The sequence below is a fragment of the Sus scrofa genome, chromosome 13 (assembly GCF_000003025.6).
Source record: "Sus scrofa isolate TJ Tabasco breed Duroc chromosome 13, Sscrofa11.1, whole genome shotgun sequence".
Lineage (NCBI taxonomy): Eukaryota > Metazoa > Chordata > Mammalia > Artiodactyla > Suidae > Sus > Sus scrofa.
The window spans coordinates 65,927,296-65,950,157 of NC_010455.5; the positions used below are offsets into that span (position 1 = coordinate 65,927,296).

Sequence of the window (22,862 nt, forward strand, 5' to 3'; positions counted from 1 at the left end):
ACTTTCCAACTATTTTAATATTTTAATTTTCTTTATTCTTGTTTTGCTTCTGCTGGTTTGGAAGATCTGTAATTCATACCTTATGAAACATTTCCCAATAAACATTTCCTAGAAGAATCTTCTTGGTTTTCTTTTTTTTTTCTGATTTACCTTTTTATTTTTAATTTTTTTATTACTCAATGAATTTATTACATTTATAGTTGTACAGTGATCATCACAATCCAACTTTATAGGCTTTCCAGCCCACAACCCAAGCGCATCCTCCCAGCCCCCAAACTGTCTCCTTTGGAAACCATAAGTTTTTAAAAGTCTGTGAGTCAGTATCTGTTCTGCAAAGACGTTCATTGTGTCCTTTTCTCAGATTCCACATGTCATGCCCGTGAAAGCATTTGATGCTGGCGTCTCATTGTCTGACTAACTTCACTCAGCATGATAATTTCTAGGTCCATCCGTGTTGCTAAAAATGCCAGTATTCCGTTCCTTTTAATGGCTGAGTAATATTCCATTATGTGTATGTACCACATCATCTTGATCCACTCCTCTGTTGATGGACATTTAGGTTGTTTGCATGTCTTGGCTATTGCAAATAGTGCTGCAATGAACATCTGTCTTTTCAAGTCACGGTTTTCTCTGGAGAGATGCCCAGGAGTGGGATTGCTGGATCAAATGGTAGTTCTATTTTTAGCTTTCTGAGGAACCTCCTTACTCTTTTCCACAGTGGTGCACCAATTTACAATCCCACCAGCAGTGTACTAGGGTTCCTTTTCCTCCACACCCTCTCCATCACTTATTGTTTGTAGACTTTTTGATGATGGCCATTCTGGCTGATGGTACCTCATAGTGGTTTTGATGTGCATTTCTCTAGTGATGAGTGATGTTGAACATCTTTTCATGTGCTTTTTGGCCATCTGTTTGTCTTCTTTGGAGAATTGTCTGTTTGGATCTTCTGCCCATTTTTTGATGGGGTTGTTTGTTTTTTTGGTATTGAGTGGTAGGAGGTGTTTATAAATTTTGGAGATTAATCCCTTGTCAGTTGATTCACGTGCAAAGATTTTCTCCCATTCTGTGGGTTATCGTTTCATTTTGTTTAGGGTTTCCTTTGCTGTGCAGAAACTTTTAAGTTTAATTAAGTCCCATTTGTTGAGAATCCTCTTGGTTTTCAATACCAGAACTTCACACAAATTTTCTATCTCTTAATGCAACATTTTCTGTAAGAAAATTTTGTATTTACATCCCATAAAACTTGGCACAATGCTTTAAACAAAACTCAGTGTTGGACTTCCCACTGTGGCTCAGCCGAAGTAAACTCAACTAGTATCCTTGAGGATGTGGGTTTGAACCCTGGCCCCGATCAGTGGGTTAAGGATCTAGCATTGCTGTGAGCAGTGGTATAGGTCGAAAACACCTTGGATCTGGCATTGCTGCTATGGCATATGCTGGCAGCTGCAGCTCTGATTCAATCCCTAGCCTGGGAATTTCCACGTGCCGCATATGTGGCCCTGAAAAGCACAATCAAAAAACTCAGTGTAGGAAATATCTTTATATTCCAACTACTAATGGTAAAATATCAGAATTAAATATTCTTTGTAAATTGTGCCTCCATGTCGACTAAAGAGGTGTGTATCTCAGATATTGTTGGTGCTAAGGAAAGTGCCACAGTATAATGCTATTGCTCACAAAGCTATCATTTGCTAACAGCAGTATCATTTGTTTGGTGGTTAGGAAGCAATGGTTTTTGAATCAATTTGTGTGTGTGTGTGTGTGTGTGTGTGTGTGTGTGTGTGTGTGTGTGTTAAAATATCCATAACAAAACTTAGCATTTTAACCATTTTTAAGTGTGCATTCAGTGGCATGAAGTATAATCACAATGTTGTGCAAACATCCCCACTTCCATTTCTATAACTTTTTCATCATTCTCAACAGAAACTCTGTACCTGCTGAACAATAACTCCCTATTTCCCTATGTCCTTCAGCCCCTGAGAACCTCTACTCTACTTTCTCCCTCTATGAATGGCCTATTCTAGGTACCTTATCTAAGGGGAATCATACTATATTTGTTCTTTTGTGTCTGGCTTATTTTACCTGCAATGTTTCCAGGGTTCATCCATGTTGTAGCATGTATCAAAATTTTATCCCTTTTTAAGGTTACGCTTTCATTGTATGTATCATATTTTGTTTATCCATTTATCTGTGGATGAACATGTGTGTGTTGTTTCTAGTTTTTGACTATTGAGAATAATGCTGCTATGAACATTGGTGTACAAACATCTGGGTCTCTGCCTTCAGTTCTTCTGGGTATATAATTAGAAGTGGAATGCTGGATCATGTGTTAATTCTGTGTTTAACTTCTTGAGGAACCACCAAACTTGTTTTCCATAGCAGCTGCACCATTTTGCATTCTTACCAGCAATGCCAAGAGTTCCAATTTCTCCATGCCCTTGCCAACACTTATTTTCTGTTTTGCTTTGTTTTTGTTTTTTTATAATTGTCATTCTACTCCATATGAAGTAGTATCTCATTGTGGTTTTAATTTGCATTTCCCTAATGACTGAGGATATTAAACATCTTTTCATGTGCTTATTGACTGTTTATGTATCTTCTTTGGAGAAATGTCTGTTCACATCATTCCTCATTTTTGGGGTTGGGTTGTTTGATGTTGAGTTGTACGCGTTATTTATAAACTCTCAGAATACTAATTTCTTATCAGATACGTGATTTGCAAATATTTTCTCCCATTCAGTGGATTATTGTCTTTTCACTCTCTTGATAGTGTTCTTTGATGCACAAATGTTTTAAATTTTGATGAAGTCAAATTTATCAATTTTTTCTTTTGTTGCCTGTGCTTTTGTGTCATATCCAATAAATTATTGCCAAATACACTGTCATGAAGCTTTTCCTTGTGTTTTTTCTAAGAGTTTTTTCTAAGTTTTAGTTCTTATGTTTAGGTCTTTGATCAATTTGAATTAATTTTTGTAAATGGTGTAAGGTAAAAGTCCAACTTCATTCCATTCCATGTGGCTATCCAGTTGTCCCAGCATCATTTATTGAAAAGATTGTCCTCTCCCCAATGAATGGTTTTGGCACCCTTGTTGAAAATTGGTTGACCAGATATGTGAGGCCTTATTACTGGGCTTTCTAGTCTATTAAATTGGCCCATGTCTATCCTCATGCTAGTACTACACTATTTGAAGGAAGCAATGGTTTTAATCATATTAAATCTTAATATGATAGACTGTTACTTATATGCAGGTGTTTCACTGTATCTTATGTTTTGGAAACTGGGGTTTGGTGTTGATACATCATGTATTATAATTTTTCCCATTTAATGGGAACCAGACTTTCCAATGGTCTGCTTTATCATGCAGAACATCTGATTTCTAACACAGATTCCTGATCTTTTTTTTTTTTTTTTTTTTTTTTTTGTCTTTATGTCTTTTCTAGGGCCGCACCCACGGCATATGGAGGTTCCCAGGCTAGGGGTCTAATCAGAGCTGTTATTGCCAGCCTACACCACAGCCACAGCAACTCGGGATCCCAGCCACGTCTTTGACCTACACCAGAGCTCAGGGCAACACCAGATCCTTAACCCACTGATCAAGGCCAGGGATCGAACCTGCAACCTCATGGTTCTTAATCAGATTCGTTAACCACTGAGCCATGGTAGGAACTCCAGATTCTTGATCTTAAGTAAGAGATTCTTGTATATTTCTACCCTTTATTGGTTAGCCCTACATTTTTTAAACAAAAATGCTTAACATGATATCTAAAGTAAATTAAGATGTCTATACTCCTTCTATCCAGAAATGGATTTTAGCATATTCTAAACTTAGAACTGTATTATTCCATCTTCGTTGTTGCTGCCTATGTTTTTTGGGGAGTGGGGTGGGGAGGGGTTGGCTGTTCTCGCAGCATGCAGAAGTTCCTGGACCAGGGATTGAACCCACACCACAGCAGTGACCGGAGCCACAGCAATGACTGCTGGATCCTTAACTGCCAGGCCACCAGAGAAACCCTGCCTATTATTTTTAATCCCATCTTCTAAAGCTTCCCAAAGTATAATTTTTAAATATCAGATTCATTGAAATATAATTTACATACAATAAAATTCACTCTTTCAGTACTGACAGACACATAGAGTTGTGTAATCCCTGCCACAATTGAAATACAGAACAGCTCCATCATCCCCCTAAAAAACATTCCCACACCCTTAGCCCTGAGTAACCACTTGGTTGTTTTCTTTCCCTGTGGGTTTTGCCTTTTCAACAATGTCACATAAATGGAATCATGCAGTATGTACCATTTCAGCCTTACTTCTTTAGCTGGCATAAAGCATTTGCAGTTCAGCTGTGTTGTTAGGTGTATCAGTAGTTGGTTTCTTTTAACTGTTGAGTAGAGATCCATCGTATGAATCATAGTTTATTTATTCAGCAATTGAAGGTCATTTGGATTGTTTCCACATTTGGACAATTATCAATAAGGTTATTATAAACATTCATGTATAAGTTTTTGTAGGAATACAAGTTGTTATTTCTCTAAGGTAAAGACCTAGGCGTGAGACTGTTGAGTCATATGGTAAGTATATATTTAACTTTATAAGAAACTGCCAAATAGTTTTCTTGAGTGGCTGTACTGTATTGCATTCCCACCAGTAAAGTATATGTGTCCTAGGTGCTTCATATCTTCACTAGAACTTGGTACTTTTTTTTATTGTGTTTTAATTTATGTTTCCCTAATGACTAATGATGTTTAGCATCTCTTTATGTGCTTATTTACTTCACTGTTGAAATATCTGTTCAAATCATTTGCCCATTTTCCATTGTGCTCTTGGTTATCTCACTACCAAGTTTTAAGAGTTCTTTATATATTATGGAGTTCTTTATTCTAATAATAGTCCTTTATTAGGTAAATATTTGTGAATATTTCCTCTTCCTTTGTGGCTCATAATTTCATTTTATTAACAGTATCTTTTGAAGAGCAAAATTTCTTAATTTTGATGAAAGCCAATGTATCATTTTTATTGACTGTATTTTTTATAAAATATATAAGAAACATTTGCTCAATCTAGGTCATAGAAATTTTCCTCTGTGTCTTCTTTCAGAAGCATTATAGTTTTAATCTTTACATATAAGTCTGGGAGTTCCCGTCATGGTGCAGTGGTTAACGAATTCGACTAGGAACCATGAGGTAGCGGGTCCCTGGCCTCGCTCAGTGGGTCGAGGATCCAGTGTTGCCGTGAGCTGTGGTATAGGTCACAGATGCGGCTCGGATCCCGCGTTGCTGCGGCTCTGGCGTAGGCCAGTGGCTACAGCTCCAATTCAACCCCTAGCCTGGGAACTTCCATATACCGCAGAAGCAGCCCTAGAAAAGGCAAAAAGACAAAAAATAAAAATAAAAAATAAAACATAAATAAAATACATATGTCTGTCATCAGTTTTGAGTTACTTTTTTATTTATGATGAGAGCTTAGAATTGAAGTTCACCTTTTGGATATGAATATATACTTGTTATGGCACTATTTGTTGAAAATACTATCTTTTCTCCTTTGAATAGCCTTTTCACTTTTGTCAAAAATCAAGTGAATCACATTGAGATACCTCTACAACAACTAGGGTGACTAAAATTAAAGAGACAGATAATAGTAAGTGTTGATGAAGATGGAAAAATTGGAACTATCATACATGGATGGTAGGTATATAAAATGGAAAGCAACTTAGAAGTTTTTCAAAATGTTAAACGTAGTATTGACCCAGCAATTCCACTCCTCACATAGAACACTGACTAGGTTACACCCTCAGATCTGGACACAGGAAGGCTAAAAGATGCAGAAGTGATTGCTCCTGGGAAACTCTCAAAGACTAGCAGATGCCCTAGAAACAGATTCACACAGTGGTTCTAGCCTGACCATCTGGAGATTTACGTACCCTAAATATACACAGTTCAACTTAATTTGGGGGCAAGTGAGTACTCTCCATATGTTCCAAGCTCGAAGTGTTCCTAAGAGAACTAGATGTTCATAGTGGCACTATTCATATTTTTAGCACAATAGCTAAAAAGTGGAACAACCCAAATATCCATCAACTGATGACTAGGTCCATAAAATGTGGTGTAGCCATACAACAGAATGTTATTCAGCCATAAAAAGGAATAAAATAGGAGTTCCCATCATGGCTCAGAGGAAATGATTCTGACTAGCATCTATGAGGACACTGGTTCAATCCCTGGCCTTGATCAGTGGGTTAAGGCTCCAGCGTTACCATGAGCTGTGGTGTAGGTTGCAGATGTGGCTCAGATCTGGCATTCTGTGGTTGTGGTATAGGCCAGAGGCTACAGCTCCAACTAGACCCCTAGCCTGGGAACCTCCATTTGCTGCCGGTGAGGCCCAAAAAAAAAAAAGGAACGAAGTAATAATACACTATGCTAACTGAAAAAAGGCAGTCACAAAAGACCACATATTGTATGATTCCCTTTACATGAAATGTCCAGAATAAGCAAATCCATGGAGACAGAAAGTAGAAGTAGATTAGTGGTTGCCTAAGTCTGGAGGAGTGAGGAATGACTGCTAATGGGTATGGAGTTTCTTTTTAGATGATGAAAATATTCTAAACTTAGATTTTGGTGGTTTGCACAACTCTGTGAATATACTAAAGCCACTGAATTGTAATGGGTCAATTTTACAGTATGTGAATTATATCTTAATAAAGATACTTTAAAAATAAATTGACCATGTATGTTTGGATCTTTCTGGACTCTGTTTTGTTCCATTGATCTGTATCTATTCTTTCAATGATACCAGTTTACCCTGGATATATAGCTTCATCATAAGGTTTGGCATTAGATGATATGAGTTCTTCAACTTTGTCCTTTTTTTTCCAAAATTATTTTGAGTATTCTAGTTCCTTTACTTTTCAGTGTAATTCTTAGCATTAGACTTTTGATGCCTCCCAAAATTCATGCTAAAATTATGAAATGGATTGGACTGAATTTATAGATCTATTTAGGGATAATTAACATCTTAACAATATTGAGTCTCCTAATCCATGAACAAAGTACATATTGCCATTTTTCTGTTTTCTTTGATTTCTTTCACTAGTGTTTTGTAGTTTTCAGCATACAAATTTTATACAACTTTTGTTAGATTTATACCTACTTGATGTTTTTTTTTTTCCACTCGGTTTTTTTATGATGTTCTTGTAAATTACATTGTTTGTTACATTTCAATTTCTGATAGCTCATTGCTACTATACAGAAATACGAATAATTTTTTTTTTTACATCCGCACCTGTGGCATATGGAAATTCCTGGGCTAGGGGTTGAATTGGAGCTGCAACTGAGGCCTGTGCCACAGCCATGGCAACAATGGATCTGAGCCAAATCTTATGGCAACGCTGGATCCTTAACCCACTGAGCAAAGCCAGGGATCAAACCTGTATCCTCACAGAGACAACACTGGGTCCTTAACCTATTGAGCCACAACAGGAAATCCATGACTTTTGTATGTTGACCATGTATATAGGCACCTTGCTAAATTGCTTATTAATTCTTTTTTTAGAGCACATAGACATAAGCGATTTATTTGGACTTACTAATTCTAATAGTTTCATTTATAGATTTGTTGGGATTTCAACAGTGATTGAGTCAGAGATGAAATCATAAGAGAAGTTTTTCAAAAAATCTTGAAACAAATGAAAATGGAAGCACAACATACCAAAACTTATAAGATGCAGCAAAGGCAGTCCTAAGAGGAAGATATAGTGATAAACGCCTACAATTAACATAAAGAAACATCACTAAACAACCTAACTTTACACCTCAAAGAATTAGAAAAACAACAAACTAGCACAAAATTAGCAGAAGGAAAGAGATGGGGAAGATAAAAGTAGAGGGAGTTCCCATGATGGCACAGCTGAAATGAATCCGACTAGAAACCATGAGGTTGTTGGTTTGATCCCTGGCCGTGCTCAATGGGTTAAGGATCTGGCGCTGCCATGAGCTGTGGTGTAGGTCGAAGACCTGGCTTGGATCTCGTATGGCTGTGGCTGCGGCATAGGCTGGCAGCTGTAGCTCCAATTTGACCCCTAGCCTGGGAACCTCCATATGCTGCAGTGTGGCCCTAAAAAGCAAAAAAAAAAAAAAAAAAAGAGAGAGAGAGATAAAACTAGAAATAAATGATATAGAGGATAGAAAAACAATAGAAAAAAGTCAATGAAACTAAGAGTTGGTTTTTTGAAAAGGTAAACAGAATTCAACCTTACCTAGACTTACCAAAAGGAAAAGAAAGATTCAAATAAAATTATAAGTGAGGAGTTCCTGTTGTGGCTCAGTGGGTTAAGAACCAGACTAGTATCCATGAGGACGCAGGTTTGATTCCTGGCTTTGCTCAATGGGTTAAGGATCCAGCATTGCAGCAAGCTGCAGCACAGGTCACAGATGTGGCTCAGACCCTGCGTTGCTGTGGCTATGGTGTAGGCTGGCAGCTGTAGCTCTGATTCAGCCCCTAGCCTGGGAACTTCCATATGCCACTGGTGCAGCCCTTAAAGAAAAAAAAAACAAACTTTTAAAAAAGAGAAAATATTACAATTAATACTACAGAAATATAAAGGACCAAAAGAGACTACTATGAACAATTATATGCCAACAAATTGGACATCTAGAAATAATGTACAGATTCCTAGAAACATATAACCTGCCAAGACTGAATGATGAAGAAACAAAAAATCTGAACAGACCAATAATGAGATAGGAAACTGAATATATAAATTAAAATGTCCCAACAAAGAAAAGCTCAAGCCAGATGTCTTCATGGCTAAAATCTACCAAACATTTAAAGAAGAATTAATGCCCATTTTTCTCAAAATGTTTCAAAGAATGGAAGGGGAGGGAACACCCTCAACCACATTTTATTTTATATTTTATTTTATTTATTTTGTCTTTGTTATTTCTAGGGCTGCACCTGCAGCATATGGAGGTCCCCAGGCTAGGGATCTAATCAGAGCTGTAGCTGCCAGCCACAGGATCTGAGCCGCGTCTGCGACCTACACCACAGCTCATGGCAACACTGGATCCTTAACCCACTGAGCGAGGCCAGGGATCGAGCCTGCAACCTCATGGTTCCTAGTCAGATTCGTTAACCACAGAGCCACGACGGGAACTCCCCAACCACATTTTATGAGGACAGTGTTACCCTGATACCAAAGCCAGATAAGGATATTACAAGAAAAGAAAATTACAGGCCAATATGCCTAATGAATACAGATGTAAAAATTCTCAAATACTAGCAAACTGAATTCAACAGCACATTAAAAGGAGCATACCTTGGGAATTCCCATAGTGGCTCAGTGGTTAATGAACCCAACTAGTATCCATGAGGACTCAGTTCAATCCTTGACCTCACTCAGTGGGTTAAGGATCCAGCATTGCCATACCTGTGGTGGAAGTCGAAGACGCAGCTTGGATCCTGCGTTGCTGTGGCTATGGTGTAGGCTGGTAACTGCTCCGATTTGACCCCTAGCCTGAGAACCTCCCTATGCCACAGGTGCGGCCTTCAAAAAAAAAAAAAGCATACATCATGACCAAGTTGTATTTATCTCTGGGATGCAAGGATAGCCCAACATATGCCAATCAATAAATGTACTATATATCATATTAATGGAATGAAATACAAAAGCCATATGATCATCTTAATAGATCATTGCAAAAATAATTTAACAAAATTCAACATAATTCAACATCGTTTCACAATAAAATCTCTCAACAAATTTGGTATGGAAGGAACATACCTCAGAGTTGCTGGTGGCTCAGAGGGTTAAGGATCCAATGGTGCTGCGAGCTGCGGTATAGGTCTCAGATGCAGTTCAGATGCAGTGTTGCTGTGGCTGTGATGTAGGCCACTGCTGCCGCTCTGATTCAACATCTCACCTGGGAACTTCCATATGCCCTGGGTGCAGCCCTAAAAAGCATAAATAAGTAAATAGATAAGGAAGAAGGAAATACCTCAACATAATGAAGACCATATATGACAAATGCACAACAAACATAATACTCAATGGTAAAAAGTAGCAAAGATTAAAGTTTCTCAGGTTAACTTTGTAATTCAATAATGACAAGGACCAGAGAACTTCCCATCTTTCCTCTCTGCAATCCATCTGTAATAGTCTTCATTATGATCACAGAATGGCTGTGATGGCAGAAGAAGGGGCACTTCCTCCCAGGCATCTCTTGAGGAGTCTTCCCTGAAGTCCCTTTGCAGACCTTCCCTCAGATCCCATTGGCCAGGACCCAGTAACCTGCCTATCTCTGTGAGAGAGGCTAGAAAAGTGCATTTGTGCATCCTCCAGTCTCTATAGAGTGGGAAGCAAGCCTCTTCCAATGGTGAAAGAAAGGCAAGTTGCAGTTGGAAATGGTTTTTATTTTAATTTTCTTCTTAGGGCTGCACCTGCAACATAAGGCAGTTCCTGGAGCTGGGGGTCAAATCGGAGCTTCAGCTGCCAGCTTGCACCACAGCCACAGCAATGCCATATCTGAGCCTCATCTGTGACCTACACCACAGCTCACGGCAATGCTGGATCCTTAACCCACTGAGCAAGGCCAGGGATCCAACCAGAATCCTCATGGATACTGGTTGGTTTCCTAATCTGCTAAGCTACAACGGGAACCCCTGGTAATGGCTTTTCAGTAGGCAGCATTTCCAAACATTTTTAGGAGTGTGGGCCAGGAGAAAAGATATTTTGTCACCAACGCAGTCTACCATATTGGCATAAATTCAGTATTTTATAATTAGAATAAAATAGGGCTAATTTACTTTTAAAAACTCTCTCCCCCAAATCCCAGCCATTTTACACAGGTGAGCCCTTGAAGACCAAGACTGCTGCAGACCAAATACCTTGACCTGTGAGTGGAGTCAGTCAATCTTTATCTCAAGTGCGTTGAAATTTCCAGATCATCAACTATTTTTTCAAAAAATGAAAACATCTATAAACTTCCTTAAACTTCCTTATAGCTGATACCTTACAAAAAAGGTGATAATTTATTTTAAGCAAAGATTGAGGAGTCGATATAGTTATTGTTGTCAGTTGCAGTATAAACTTAACAGCTATAGTCTAATTATGGACAAGATGGACATTTCCAATAAATGTGTTATGATGTGTTCCCAGGGCTTGATGATTTCACATTTCCTCTCTTTTCTAAGTGTCTTTTCTACATTCCCATGAAGGATAATTCTTATTCCTGTAAATAGCCAGTAATTTTTTTTTCTGAAGTGTCAAATATCATCCTAGTTTGAAAAAAAAAAAAAAAAGACCAAAGAGATATACAACTAAATGAATCCCTAGGATAAAATTTGGTTTACTTAAAAAAAAAAAAAAAAAGAATACCATCCATTTTAAACTAATTCCTGGCCATCCCCTCTGGCAAGAAACCCAACCTGTTTAGAAAGCCCAATTGATTGGAATGTCACTTTGTGCAGGAAGGAAGAAAGCAATGTTTGTTCTTGACAAGCGATGTTTTGGGTCTTTACAATATGTATTATCTTTAATCCTTTTGATGACCCAGTGAAAAGATGCCAGGGTCCCCATTTTACAGATGAGGAAACTACAACTTAGAAAACAGAAGGGCCTTACTCAAGGTTACATTGCCTGGAACCCCAGCACAGCCAGGTCTCCAAAGCTCCAATGTCCATGCACTTTTCTTTGGGCCATTCTTCCTCTTGATTCCCTGTCTCAGTTAATTGTAAGGAGAGACTTGAGGGTCAGCATTGTCATTTCCTGGACTTCAACTGAGCCCAAAACATCCATCTTAAAGTCAGAAATCATCAGAGTGAGGCTTCTTTAAAATAATCCACCAGACAGGCCCTTGATTAGCAATAGTGAAATTCTACCTAGAATCTCTCTGGGGATGCCATTTAGCAATATTAAATTGAGGCCGTAAATTAGTCTGGCTGAAGAGTTAATTCTCTCTCTGATTCAGGCAACTGTCTTGAGAGCAATGTCCACTGGGAACTCAACATTCTGGTTCAGATTTTCTGCGGATGAGATTCCAGAAGAGCAAACTTTTCCCAGAGCTTCTAAACTGCTCTTTTTCTGCACTCAACCCACTGAATATCTGTTTACCCTCTGCCTTCCCTACAAGATGGCATGAACAGCAAAGCTCCCCGACCTGGCTCACCACTGACACCCAGGCCCTGCAAGGAACCTGACATATGGTAGCACTCTGTTCAGATATGGGTAATTAGTTGATTGATTAAAAATCATTGAGGAGATCCCCTTGTGACTCAGCAGTAATGAACCCAACAAGTATCCATGAAGATGCCGGTTTGATCCCTGGCCTCATTCAGTGGGTTAAGGATCCTGCGTTGCTGTGAGCTGCAGTGTAGGTCACAGATGTGGCTCGGATCCTGCGTTGCTGTGGCTCTTGCATAGAGGGGTGTTTCTGCTTTTCATGAAAATTTCTGAATATATTATACAGTTTTATTTTGTGATTAATCACCATCTTGAACATTCCCATCGAATCTCTCCTTCCCGTCTCCTCATGCTCTCAGGGCAGATCTGGAGGTTTGTTGCTCTAGTTCAGTTATTTCCATGTACAAGTCATGATCTTTGACGACAACAAGGCATCATTGTTTATTTTCTTAGGTGCGATAATGATACTGTGGTTATGCAGGAGAATGTGTTTATTCTTAGGAGATGGGTACAGAAGCTCTTGAGGGCGGAGTGTCTTGCCTTTTACTTACTTTCAGTTGGTTCAAAAAAATAAAAGTAGAGGGCGTTCCCGCCGTGGCGCAGTGGTTAACGAATGCGACTAGGAACCATGAGGTTACGGGTTCGGTCCCTGCCCTTGCTCAGTAGGTTAACGATCCGGCGTTGCCATGAGCTGTGATGTAGGTGGCAGACGCGGCCCGGTGTTGCTGTGGCTCTGGCGTAGGCCCGTGGCTACAGCTCCGATTCGACCCCTAGCCTGGGAACCTCCATATGCCGCGGGAGCGGCCCAAGAAATAGCAAAAAGACAAAATAAATAAATAAATAAATAAATAAAAGTAGAGACAGAAGTAGAGGTAAAGTTAATGTAACCAAATACTAACAATTACTGCGTTTAGGTGGACAGTACTCTAATGTTTTTGTACATTATTTCAGTTTCCCTATATGTTTGAAAAATTACCACATTAAAACCTGGGGAAAACAGATGCTTAAAAGAGTCCAGTCCAGGAATTCCTGCTGTGGTGCACTGGGATCAGCAGCATCTCTGCAGCACCAAGGACACAGGTTGGATCCTCAGCCTGGTTCAGTGGGTTGAAGAGCCAGCATTGCCGAAGGTGTGGCATAGGTTGCAACTGAGGCTCAGATTGGCCTGGGAACTCCATATGCCATGGAGCAGCCAAAAAAAGAGTCTAGTCCACTCTAGAACAGTTTAAATCCTCAATGTTCTTTCCATCTTAGGGTGCCATGTCTACCCCTCCCTACCACCCCAGCCAGATATTCTTCCCCTTCTCATGTTCCTCTGCTCTGAACTCGCCCAGGGTTGAGGTGGAAGGAGGGATTAAGGACACCACACAAAAGGACAGAAGAAGTCCCTTCATGGATGCTGAAGTCCCCTGCATGAACCAAACGCTAGGTCATTTGGGGGCCACATGTATTTCTTTTGGAAGTCCTGTAAAGACTCTAACACACACACACACACACACACACACACACACACACACACACACATGCAAATGCAGCTCCTAGACGTTGGAGTGACATCCAGAAGGCCACTTCTGACACTCCCCTTTCCTCTGCCCACCACACTCATGGCCTCCTGGTGCTAGAGTCTGCTTACCCGGCAGAGAACTCTTTGAAGTACAGGATGCTGAAAATGGCTTAAGCCACAGCCAGCTTCACTGTCCACATGACCCAAAGGATGCCCATCTTTCCTTACAATGCACAACAGCATATAGCAATGCAGGCTGCCCCACTGCCCCTACAATCTCCCCTTGTTTCCCCTTTTCCTCTGTTCAAACAGCCTGGAGAGCAAACCAGCAAGTCTGCTACATGAAATGTCCAATAATGAATGAGACAGTCATCGCCCCTTCTTGCCACCAACACAGTCTCTCTGAGTGGTTCTCTTTGGACACCCCACTTAGCTAGTCATTCTTTTTGGACACCCCACTTGTGTGGAGGGCAAGGAGTAGTCACCTTTGAGGTGTGGCTCACAGATTCAGCCAATCCAGGAAGACTCAGAGGTCATGAGAAGGAAGCCCAGCAGGGCAACGTGGACCAAAAACTGAAGACAAGAATGAATGAGAATGGCTCGATGGATGCCACCATGGGTGGCTATCTCCCCACCTCCACCATGTTTCGCCACCCTGGCATAAGCCCTCTGGATCTCTGACACAATTCTAGGTAAAGGAGAACTTGGGGGTAAGAGGGTCCTGAATTGAAAGACATTTTTTTTGGTCTTTTTTTTTTTTTGTCTTTTTCCAGGGCCACACCCATGGCATATGAAGGTTCCCAGGCTAGGGGTCGAATCGGCACTGTAGCCACCAGCCTACACCAGAGCCACAGCAACGCGGGATCTGAGCTGCGTCTGCAACCTAAGCCACAGTTCACAGCAACGCCAGATCCTCAACCCACTGAGCGAGGCCAGGGATCGAACCCACAACTTCATGGTTCCTAGTCAGATTTGTTAACCACTGAGCCATGATGGGAACTCCAAAAGACATTTAACTTCATTTATGCAATAATATGGGAGCTTTTCTGAGAAATTATATTTTGTGAATTCTTCGGGCATGTAGATCTTGTTCTTCCTATTACAAAGCAAGGGCTTTCCACTTGAGGAAGGACTTGCTGAGAAGGCATCAAAACTAGATACAGTGTTTCAAAACAGCTGGTTCCAACACCCCTGCCACTCAAAATGTCATTCTGGAACCAGGAGTAATGGCTTCACCTGGGAATTTATAAGAAATCCAGGGAGTTCCCATTGTGGCGCAGAGGAAACCAATCCAACTAGCATCCATGAGGATGTGGGTTTGATCCCTGGTGTCACTCAGTGGGTCAGGGATCTGGCACTGCCGTGAACTGCAGTGTAGGTCACAGATGCAGCTGGGATCTGGAGTTGCTCTGGTGTGCTGTAGGCCAGCAGCTAGAGCTCCAATCTGACCCCTAGCCTGGGAACTTCCATATGTTGTGGGTGTGGCCCTAAAAAGCAAGTAAGCAAGCAAGAAAGAGAAAATAAATGCAGAGGCTCAGGCTCCACCCCAGACCTTCTGAATCAAATCTGCATTTTAGCAAGTTTCCCAGGTGATCCATGCACATCCAGTTTTGAGAATTACTGGTCTAACCAAAGCCAAAGCTGATAGAGGACCATGAGCTCTAGCTTGGACCCCAACCAGACCTCAATGAAGACTCCTTCCCAGTCAGGGAAGAGTGAATTGTTTTAAGGCACTGCTGAAGGGTATGCTGGATCCAGGGTGTAAGGTCAATCCTTAGCACAACTGTGATGACCCCCACTCCCTTTCTAGCACAAAAGAGTCCTGGTTTCACCCCTGCAGGGAGCATTCAGTGAGTATCTTCCCTGCCTGGCAAATAGATCACCTTGGCTCTTGTGTTGATCACTATAATGAACATCGTTTTCCATTAACAGTTGCTGCTGTAGGAGCCCCTTCATGGCTTGGCGGAAACAAATCTGACTAGTAGTATCCATGAGGACTCAGGATCGATCCCTGGCCTTGCTCAGTGGGTTAAGGATCTGGCGTTGCCATGAGTGGTGGTGCAGGCTGCAGACACCGCTTAGATCTTGCATTGCTGTGGCTGTGGTACAGGCCAGCAGGTACAGCTCCAATTTGACCCCTAGCCTGGGAACCTCCATGTGCTAAGGGTGCGGTCCTAAAAAATAAAAAAATAAAAAAAGTTGCTGCTGTAAAACTTCCCCACCACTGGCCTAAATATCTTGCTCGCAGTCTGTGGCCTACCCAACTTTACAAGGGTTTTCATGATGAGAAAAATAATTGGAAAAATGAGTTGTGAGTTGGGTACTCAGAATGAGTTTGGGTTGAGTGAAAAGTCATCAACAGAGACAATGGTCTATAAAAAGTGAACTGAATTATGACCACCTGTCAGAAGAAAGCACATTTCCACTTGAGCTGAAATAACTGAAATTCAGATGATTCTGGGTATGTTTGACATAGTCCTGTGCCTAGAAATCCCAGTAATCCTGGCTTGCTCTTTTTACTACAAGAGCACTATGTTTAGCCCACTGAATGCTGGATGAATCAGGCAGTCTCAGGGGGAGTTGTTAATGGGCACTGGATCTCCAACATCAGCATCAGAATCCTGCTGGGAGACTGGTAAAAGTGCAGATTCTCGGGCCTGACCCCCAGGGCTCTGATTAGTTGTCCCAGAATCTATAATTTAAATAACCTCTCTAATCAGTTTGATACAAGCATCTACATTTCACAGAAAGTTGGTTTTCACATGTACATCATGCACTAACGATCTATGGGGAGTTCCCATTGTGGCTCAGGGGGAAAGGACCTGACTTTGTTTCTCTGAGGATGCAGGTTTGATCCCTGGCCTCAGTGGGTAAAGAGTCCGGTGTTGCCATAAGGTAGGGCATAGGTCACATATGTGGCTGGGATCAATACTGGTGTGGCCATGGTGTAGGCCAAAGCTGCAGCTCCAGTTTCACCCCTGGCCCAGGGAACTTCCATATGCCACCAGTGGGGCTGTAAACAAACAAACAAAAACTACAGGGCACAAGGTTCTTCCCACAGTAATCTCATTGAGAGGAAGAAGAGGGTCTTAGCGTTGCCCGTATCCTCGCTCAACACAAGGCATGTCCCAGATTCCTAGAGAATGTTTGCTGAGGAAATCAGCCCAGGTCCCCCCCTCAGTTAGCCCTGAGGCTGCAAAGTGGGTGCCAATGGAAAAAATGTGGGCTCAGGACAGCCTGCCTGGATGCAGAGTTCTGCTACTTTAGCTGTGGGTACTTACTTTACCTCTCTGTGCCTTGATTTTCTCAAAAGCAAAATGAAGTCAGTTAAACCAAAAAGTAAATGAGTTACCACATGAAAACATTATCAGTTATCCACAGTGATACAAGCATAAGCTGTGCATTACGAGTACTTTGTCCGTAGCTTCGGCAGCCACCAAATACTGGATAATGTTATGTTTCAGACACCCCGATAAAGGCTTCACATACACTGTCACATCTCATCCTACCACCTCTCTGAGGCAGAGGAGGTATACCTGTTTACCAGTGAGCAAACAGACTCAGTGGCAATGCCAGATCCTTAACTCACTGAGTGAGGCCAGGGATCAAACCTGCGTCCTCATGGACAGTATGTCTGGTTCTTAGCCCGATGAGCCACAGTGGGAACTTCAGAAATTGGATATTTAATGAGGAATCCTTAGCGGGGAATTCCCTGGTGGCCTAGCAGGTTAAGGATCTGGTGTTGTCACTGCTGTGACTCTGGTTACTGCTTTGACACAGGTTCGATCCCTGGCCCAGGAACTTTTGCATGCCATGGGTATAGCCAAAAAAAGGAAATCTTTAGTAGGATATATCTTAAGGAGAAAAAGAATTATGAAGCAAACAAAATAGAATTCACTAATCATATTATTAGTATAATCTTAGTATTATTATTTTGAACTGTTAAAAACAAGACAATGAGCCCAAAATGGAGTCACTTATGCTAAGATCCCTGGCACCAAACTAAGATTTAACGTAATTACAATTTCAACTCTTCCAGAAATGGTAATCTTAAACCAGTCAATCAGGAATCACCTGATTGGCACCAGTTAAGTAATCTCCCTGATAGACCTCTGCCACCCCCTAGAGAAAGGTGACTTTGCCATAACCAATCTATTTTCTGCTAGTGTAACTTCCTTGTCCTGTTCCCCCCGGCCTATGAAAGTCCTTCTTTTTGTACACCTCCTCAGAGCAGCTCCTTTCTATATTTAGACTGGATGCTGCCTAATTCATGGATGGTTGAATAAAACCAGTAAGATCTTTAAAATGCACTTAGCAGAATTTCATTTTTTAACAGTTTTAGTGGCAGTGATGGAATCTGAGGGAGGCATTAATACCCAATGAACCCTGTGAGTTCAGTCTTTCTCTCTGTTTCAATGTCTGTAGGTCAGTTCCTCTCAGATCCCAGCTCTCCCCTCTTTGATTTGAGCTCCTAATCTAGTTGGTTTTCAGGGTAATAGATCAGTCTAGACTGATGGGAGGCACTAACAGAGTACCAGTTCCTAGCCCTTGGTTATCCTACAACCTTGATTTGCTGGTTTCTGCTGGTTCCACCCAAACTTGGAAACTGCTGCTTTTGTTCATGTGCACCTAAGGCCTTCTTTTGATCAGTTCACAGAACCACCACCTGCTGATGTCCATAGTTCTGTTCCCTTGGTTACTGTTGGTTTCTTTTCCCAGGCCAGGGATGGAGCCCAAGCCACGGCAATGACAACACTTGATCCTTAACCCGCTGTGTCACCAGGGAACTTCCTATATGAAGTTTTTTGACCTAGAACCAACTTTGGGACTTCCCAAAGGGCCCTTGGAATATTTGCTCTCTCTCCCTATAAAAAGATAAAGTTGGATAAACAACAAGTTCCTCCTATAGAACACAGGGAACTATAGTCAATATCCTGGAGTAAACTATAATAGAAAAGAATAGGAAAAAAAGAAAAATGTTACACTAGTTAGACTTATTTGATATGTTCAATTATATAGGAAACAGTGTCAAATAAAAAGTGATGTCTGGGAGTTCCCATTGTGGCTCTGGGTTAAGAACCCGACTAGTATCCATGAAGATTCAGGTTTGATCGCTAGCCTTCCTTGGTAGGTTAAGGATCCGGTGTTGCTATGGCTGTAGTGTAGGTCGGCAGTTGCAGCTCTGATTCAACCCCTAGCCTAGGAACTCCCATTTGCCACAGATGAGGCCCTAAAAAAAAAAAGTGATGATTAACTTTAGGTTACATTTCCATGGATATATTATAACAAACATAAGTGTTTCAGAAACTATATAAAAGTTCTAAAAATCTGATATGTTTTATTGTAATGTCATCAGTCATGATTCCAGTTAACATCTTTAAAATGTTGGGTGTCACAGAAATAACCAAATTTCCTTGTCAATTTGATCATAATGAATTCTCATCAGATCTCCAACCGTGAGCATTTTAAAATCTTTTGTCATTTACTGACAATTATTGTCTTATTTGATTCTTTTGCAAAAATGAGATTCCCAGAAAGGAGCCCCTTGACCACTAACACCACTGCCAAATTACAAGGTGTCAAAACTTGGGTACACATTTTGAAAAAGGCTCCACCTGTCTGGTTCTATGTAAACACAAGGACCTCAAAATCAAATTGACTAGAAAGAGAAGTAGCGGACACTGAGGTGCAACCGCTTCCTCCCAAGAAATCAGGTTAAGAACATTTCCTTCCATTCCTCCTTCCTTCTCTGACCATCCTTGTCCCAATTCTTACATTGTGAAGGTCTTTATGATTCTTTTCTCCATCTTTTGCCTTGCTCTGGCCTGGGAAGATAACTGTTCACATATCTCTGCCCATTTCAAAGGAGGATAAATTAACTGTTGGCTTTGCTTTAATGCTGGTGATCCTATAGTTCTTTCTACCAATCAAAAACTTCTCCCTGATTTCCACTGCCTCAATTTCTCTGGAACAAGTTCCGTAGATAAATACTTTTAGTAAATAGTTACACAAAATACATGAACACACTGACTGGCTTAAGGGAATGTCTCTAGTTTTCTTGCTGATTTGAAACATAGGGACATTGGCTCAGGAGTACTCTCCAAATCACGGACGTTGTTTTGTTGCTAGTAATTATTATTGTCAGCCTAATAAGCTGGGTTCTCTCAAAAATTTTAAATGTGTATGGGCAGCCATTGACCAGCCAACAGATGGTCTCTCTCTGAAGTGCAATGACAAAAGTGAAAGAAAGAATGGAACCAGCTCCAAGAATACAAGCCTGACATCACTTTTTGTGAATACTACACTGAGATCAGAAGAGGCAGTGGTGACTGAGGGTCATGTTAATACTGAATACTGATTTCTTTTCTTTTTTTAAAGGTTTTATTGAATTATAGTTGATTTACAATGTTGTGAACATTTCTGCTGTACAGTAAAATGAATACCGATTTTTTTCCCCAAACTTCTTGGATGATCAATAGGATGATAAAAGGGGGAACTGCTGAAATATATTTCTAGACCAAAGATGGTGCCACTCCTGCCCAGGCTGCCATGGCAACATACCAAAACTTAGATAACTTTTGTAAATCTTCTGCTTGACCAGTAACATACTATATCTAGTCAGCCAATCCCCAAACGCCAAGCCAACTGTAGGCTCTATACTTACTTCCTTGCTCTTTAATCATTTTTTATTTTTCACTTCCTTATTCTTTATCCTACAAAAGTTTCCTGCCTCCAGCTCCATTTTGCAGTTCTTTGGCCCCTTGAGGACAAACACTGGAGGCTTCATGAAGTATTAGTTTCTTTAACACCTAAATTGTCTTTCTTAATTATTTTTCTAACAATACTAATCTATTAGAGATAAATCACTGACGTATTCTCAGGTTAAACAATGAGATGCGCTTTGAAATAATTCTACTAGATGAGGAAAGGATGATTAAACAACAGGGTGGTATATGCTGATTATTGTTGAAACCAGCTAATGGATACATGGGGGTTCATTATACTATTCTCTCCTTTTCCGTGAGTGTTGGAAATATTGCACTAGATAAAAAGAACAGTAATATGGGCCTTTTTCATCATATAATTTCAAGCCAGTCATTCCCACCAACCCCCGCGTTTCTTCTTCAATAAAATGGATTGGCCATTGCAGCACTGTATTCGTAGGGACATTTTGAGGAGCAGTGAAAGCAAAGTGCCTTAGAAAATGCTGTTTTCTTACTTACTAGGGTTGCCAACACTAATTAGTTGCCTCCAACAGTTCCCTCCTCCTCTCCTTGTAATGGTTCATTCCACTGTTCCGCTAGTCTTTCCCGTGGTGGTTCCTTCCTCTCAGTTACCACGCTATTTCCCCCCCCCCAGCCCCAATGGTTTAGTCCGGCTTCCCCGGGGGAAACCCCGTGGGGAGGAGCACGAGGTTTCTGCGAGTGGCCGCGGTCCGCTCCCTGGAGACCACTTGGAAAGCTCCGCGTCAGGGGGTGGGCCGATAATCTTGAGGCGGGGCGCTAATCTCGGGCTCCGATTGGCCAGAACTGGAGTAAACATCCGGCAGGGTGGGGCGGGGCCGGAAGTGGAAAGGCAAGGCGGCGGCTGAGGCGGCTCGGGAGGTTCCGGACCGGAGTAGGTTCCTCCCGCTGCTATGGGCTGTCCTGATCGGTGGTGAGGGGGCCTCTGGCGCTAAAGGGGACACGGGACTGGGCCATGGCCGGCGCTCGGGCCGCCGCCGCTGCCTCGGCGGGGTCTTCGGCTTCTTCGGGCAACCCGCAGCCGCAGGAGCCGGGGCTCGGGGAGCTGCTGGAGGAGTTCTCCCGGACTCAGTATCGGGCCAAGGATTTTAGCGGGACGGGAGGCTCTAAGGTGAGTCGGAGGCACGGTGAGCAGCAGAGGGTCCCTGGCTTGGGAAGCTACTGAGGAGAGACAGGTCAGAGAAAGGAGGGAGAGAGGGAGATTGCCAGGATCTGGACCTGTAGAGCAAGGGTCGGGTTTAAAAACCGAAAAGGAGGAGCTGGGATCAGAATGAGCCAAGGAAGGACGACGTTTTGGTTTGAGACAAGGGATTTGGAGGCTAGGGATCCGAACTGAGGGGCCATTCAGAGATTAGAGAGGAGGAGCTGAGGAGGGTTGTTCCCCTGCATAAGATACTAGCACAGAAGCCTCCAAGTCTAGAATTAAAAATCTAGAGGATTTCTGCAGCTCCGTGGAGGGGTGGGGCAGAATGAAGTCAAGAGTTAAACTGGAGTGTGTTGATTCTTTATACAGTCTCAGAGTGACTTTAGAATTAGGACCATCCCTTTCCTTTCCCTTTGTGCATGAAGGGAGCCCACACTCCTCTGTTCCTTTATGAAAAACAAGTCTTGGTTCCTCTTTTTTTTCTGCCTTTGAGATTCTTTTCAGTCTCCTTATGGCCAGACCTGGAAGGCTTCCAGTCTGATCAGGCCATTCCCATCCTAGGGAATCTTGCTGACCCTGCCATCTTTCATTCCCCACGTGGTTTTGGAGGGGTTAGCATCAGGTTTTCTAATGGGATTCTTTTTCATCCTGGGTCTTGAAACTCTGGTTTGGCTCCAGGGGTTACCTATAATGGGACACACAGCAGTTGGCATCTGCTAGTCTCTAGAGTAACCCAGGGAAGGCTTCAGTAACAATGAGTTTCCTCCACTGTCCAGATGACTATTTCTCAGCTCTTAGCCTGAGGACTACCCACTTCAGCATCATCTGGGGTGCTTGTTGGTTTTTGTTTGTTTTTTGTCGTTTCTAGGGCTGCACCCGTGGCATATGGAGGTTCCCAGGCTAGGAGTCTAATTGGAGACGGCCTACGCAGCAGCCATAGCAACGCCAGATCCGAGCTGCATATACAACCTACACCACAGCTCATGGCAACATCGGATCCTAGATCCGCTGAGTGAGACCAGGGATCGAACCCGCAACCTCATGGCTCCTAGTTGGATTCGTTAACCACTGAGCCACGACAGGAACTCCTGGGGTGCTTGATAAAAAAGTTTCTTTGGTCCTATCCAGTCCTACTGAGTTAGAATTTCTGAGAGTGGTAACTTGGAATTTGTATTTTTTTAAATAGGCTTGTTAATGATATGAACCTTGAAATTTGAGGATTGCTAGTTTAAGCCACTGAGTTTTTCCTTCCCCATTGGTCTTTTGGATGGGTAGAGGGTCAGTGGTTTTGCTGGGCC

The 22,862-nt window shown here is 41.8% G+C and overlaps 1 protein-coding gene across 4 annotated transcripts in view; it reads left to right on the forward strand.

The window, feature by feature from the left end:
* Window positions 21,225–22,862, forward strand: part of MTMR14 (myotubularin related protein 14) — a 45,712-nt gene continuing 44,074 nt past the window's right edge. For 3 of the 4 annotated variants that reach the window (XR_002337651.1, XM_021069291.1, XM_021069293.1), the window contains exon 1: window positions 21,232–21,531. Coding sequence is in view for 3 of the 4 variants with exons in the window: in XM_021069291.1 (XP_020924950.1) it covers window positions 21,376–21,531 (156 nt within the window). In the remaining variant the exon portion in view is untranslated. Of the gene's footprint in view, window positions 21,532–22,862 lie in introns of all 4 variants that reach the window. The other variant, XM_013981948.2, reaches the window with a different exon arrangement.